A 3,458-nucleotide genomic window follows, 5' to 3' on the forward strand; every position below is an offset into this window, starting at 1 on the left:
TAACCTGCATCCCCAGTATCATGATCTGAGGGGAGTATTCAGAAAGGCTAAAAAAAAAAATCAGTCCTTCAGTTTAGAAAATAGATAGAAGTGAAGAAAATATGCAAGTTCTTCAAAACATTAATGCCAAAAAGGTGTCTTTGGAGATTCATAACTCAAGAATTCTTAGCTTAGCCTCTGCATTTTATCCACTAAGGTAAGTATGGGTTGGAACCAGTACTCTGAGTACTCTGGAACTGGTAAGTGACCACACACTATTGTAGTACTTGTGTAGTATTTTACACACAAGACAGTTGATGCATGTTGAGCTTTAACTCTTCTGAGTACTAATGAGTTGCGCATACATACATAAATACTTAGAAACAGCTGACTGGAAACGTGTTGCATTTGAGTGATGTCGATTTAATCAGTACTGTCTCCATGGTTATGTGATCTTCAAACAACCGCTTTTTTCTCAATCTTGAGAGAAAAATCCACAGTCGGACACCCCTGGGTGATGCAGCCAAGAGAGAGAATGTCGACATGTGGGGAAAAATACAGTGGAAGCGACTGTGGAGTCACTCCACCACTGCCTTCAATGAGCACAGAGGGAAATTCTTGCTTCAGTGAAAGTGCCGCACTGTGTAGTGTCTGAAACAGAAGAAAAGAAGTTAGAAAACTGAAACTGATTTTTTGTAATTACAAATACAAATTACATTTTTTTTTAATTTTTGTAATTACAATTGCAATTACAATTTACAAATAAATCAAGTATTAGTACTTGTTCAGTTAACTCCATCACTATGGAACAGAAGATGTATTTCTTACATATATATAGACTCTGCAATGTGACTGCTAGTGAGAAAGTCAGTTTTACCTCAGGGGAAAAATTATCCAGCATAATAATATCAGCTCCTGCTGCAGCTGCTTCTCTCGCCTCCTCCTTGCTCCCACACTCCACTTCAATCTTACTGCTGAATCCGCATACTGAACGTGCATTTTTTAGGGCCTGACACAGACAGAAAAAAAGTGATTAACATATATGGTTCATCCTTCACTGGATTATACAAAATAAAGCAATGGCTGCATGAAAAAATAACGCAGTGTCTTCTATTATAAACAGCTGAGTCGTGAATTTTCAGAGAAGTTCCTATGTTTGTTTTTTAAGGCTATGTTTAAAATAAATTTAAGAAGAATACATTTTATGTTTGTTTCATTTTATTTTATACTTATCTTCTTTGTTCCGCACTATATTATAAATAAATTCAGAACAAGGTTTTTATATTATTTTGTAGTGACTTTTTCAGATTTCCCCCGTGACAAATCACGACTAAATTCAACGAGAAAATTTTGGCTGAAATCAGATCTCTGCTGCTTACCTGTGTAATACTTCCCGATGTCCAGATATGGTTATCTTTAAGCATGACCATTCCACTTAGATCATGTCTATGCGTGGACACACCGCCAACGAGCATCGCGTATTTCTCTACCAGTCGAAAGCCTGGAGTGGTTTTGCGTGTGCCTGCTAACTGGCCCGTCCAACCCGCAGACCTAGCCAAGTCAGTGAATTGACCACAGCGAGTGGCAATGCCAGAAGTCCTTGCCAGGCAGTTGAGAGCAGGTCTCTCTCCCAGCAACACACATCTTGCTGAGCCTTTCACTATTGCTGCTTTTGTCACTGCATCCGAACCTGCAAGTTATAAGAGCGGAGGCGCTGTGATTTGATGAAAGGAAACTGTGTGGACATGGCAATTTTTGTGAAATTTAAGTTCCATTCAGTCATAATTGTGAGACAATTGTTAAGAAAAGCATTTGTTTTCATTGACAAATGTGGCAAATACGTAATCAAGCCAGCTTCGTTATTATGATTATTATTATTATGCGGTCATGTTCACAGTGCATCCCTCCTATGCTTACATAACTTAACCAGTGACTTCAGCTAGATTGTGCTCGTGATTTCATAATGTTTAAAAGTTGTTTACATATTAACATTATTGACAGCAACAGCTTTAACTATTAGAACTAACTTCTGCAAAATGTTTTGTCAACGTGAACAAGCATTGCTCATTTTTTTTGATCCCCACTCCCACCAAAACTCTCCAGAGCTGTAAAGCACTGGCATTACCTGCTGCACCACTGTGCCCCTTGAACGCATCTGTACATATGTATATCTATCCATTTTCAATTATCGGTTGTCCTCACCAGCGTTGCGGTGGGCCAGAGCCTATCCTGCAATCACTGCCTGGAAGGCTGACAGGCGGTAGGCACACATACAGCCACTCACCCATTCACACACTATGGGCAATTGAGCATTACCAATTTACCCGAACTGCATGTCTTTGGACTGTGAGAGGAAACCAGAGCACCCAGAGGAAACCCATGCAGACAACAGGAGAACATACAAACTCCACATAGACCGAGCTGTGTTCAAACCTTTGGCTGAACAGCCCGGGTACTGTAAGGCAGCCCACTACTTGCTGCACCACCATGCCGCCCACATACGTCTATAGTTATTAAAATAGCACTAATTATAGCACTACCCAACACACTGCGTTAAAAGACCAGCCATCTCCTTGCTTACCAAACTTATGTCCTTCGCAGCGCAGCCATTCCACGCTGCAGCCGAGCTCTGCGAAGACCGCGCCGAAAAAGGGGCAGCCAGCTAGCACGCTTCCTGGAGTTTTGCACAGAAGAACAGCTCTGACCTCCTGGCTTCCCACACAGAGTCCAGCAGGGTCAAAGTTCGGGGTATCTTCGGCCAGCCATTCCCGCACGAGTTTGGTCAGCGTTTGTGGTGGGATCACATGCGATAAATCAGGTGTGGAGGTAGTCATTACGCAAGGCAGATCCGAAGAAGGCAATAGACCGGATGTTTCTGTGAAGGAATGCGTATTCATCGTGAGTTCATGAGTCTTGCATGTACATTAGATACACTTACCAGGGTACTTCCACCATACCAGAAAGATCAACCAAGAACAAATATTTTCTGCCAATCACAAATGTAGCCTCTGCATTAGTTCATGCTTCTCTTTTTAGAAGCAGTAGTTTTGAGTTGAAACTCCATTTCAATTTTTCAGGATTTAATGAGTAGCAAAAAAAAAAGGAAAAATTATAATACATATATGCATGTTCCATCTTACCTGCTAGATATGGAGAGTCAGTGCCCAGTCCAACCTGCAGCCCAATATGGACTGCAGTGACTGAGGACCAGGACAGTTCAGCCTACACGCTAATCTAAAGTAAACAGTGTGAGTGCAAAGTGCAACCGCTGCCTGTTCATTGACATAGCAGTAAACTTAAAAGATTTTAAGAACACCTAGTAAAACAAAACAACTGTATGTTGTCTAAGAGACACGGGGTCAAGATTTTATTGCACCGGATTCCTCCCACAGTCCGAAGCTGTGTGCTTCGAGTGTACTGGGGACTCTAAATTGGCCAGAATGAGAGTGTGTTGCTCTGGTCAATAGCGGAGTGACTAA

The 3,458-nt window shown here is 41.6% G+C and overlaps 1 protein-coding gene across 1 annotated transcript; it reads right to left on the reverse strand.

Moving 5' to 3' along the window:
- Nucleotides 1-228: 228 nt before the first annotated feature.
- On the reverse strand, nucleotides 229-3,175 carry LOC108933686 (nicotinate-nucleotide pyrophosphorylase [carboxylating]-like). The gene is made up of 5 exons (XM_018750885.2): nucleotides 3,120-3,175; nucleotides 2,561-2,854; nucleotides 1,359-1,669; nucleotides 857-988; nucleotides 229-630 (listed from the first exon to the last, which is right to left on the reverse strand). Exons 2-5 carry the CDS (start codon nucleotides 2,811-2,813, stop codon nucleotides 436-438), a joined length of 891 nt encoding a protein of 296 aa, XP_018606401.1. The 5' UTR covers nucleotides 2,814-2,854; nucleotides 3,120-3,175; the 3' UTR covers nucleotides 229-435.
- Nucleotides 3,176-3,458: the final 283 nt, after the last annotated feature.

The sequence above is a fragment of the Scleropages formosus genome, chromosome 16, assembly GCF_900964775.1.
Source record: "Scleropages formosus chromosome 16, fSclFor1.1, whole genome shotgun sequence".
Taxonomy (NCBI): domain Eukaryota; kingdom Metazoa; phylum Chordata; class Actinopteri; order Osteoglossiformes; family Osteoglossidae; genus Scleropages; species Scleropages formosus.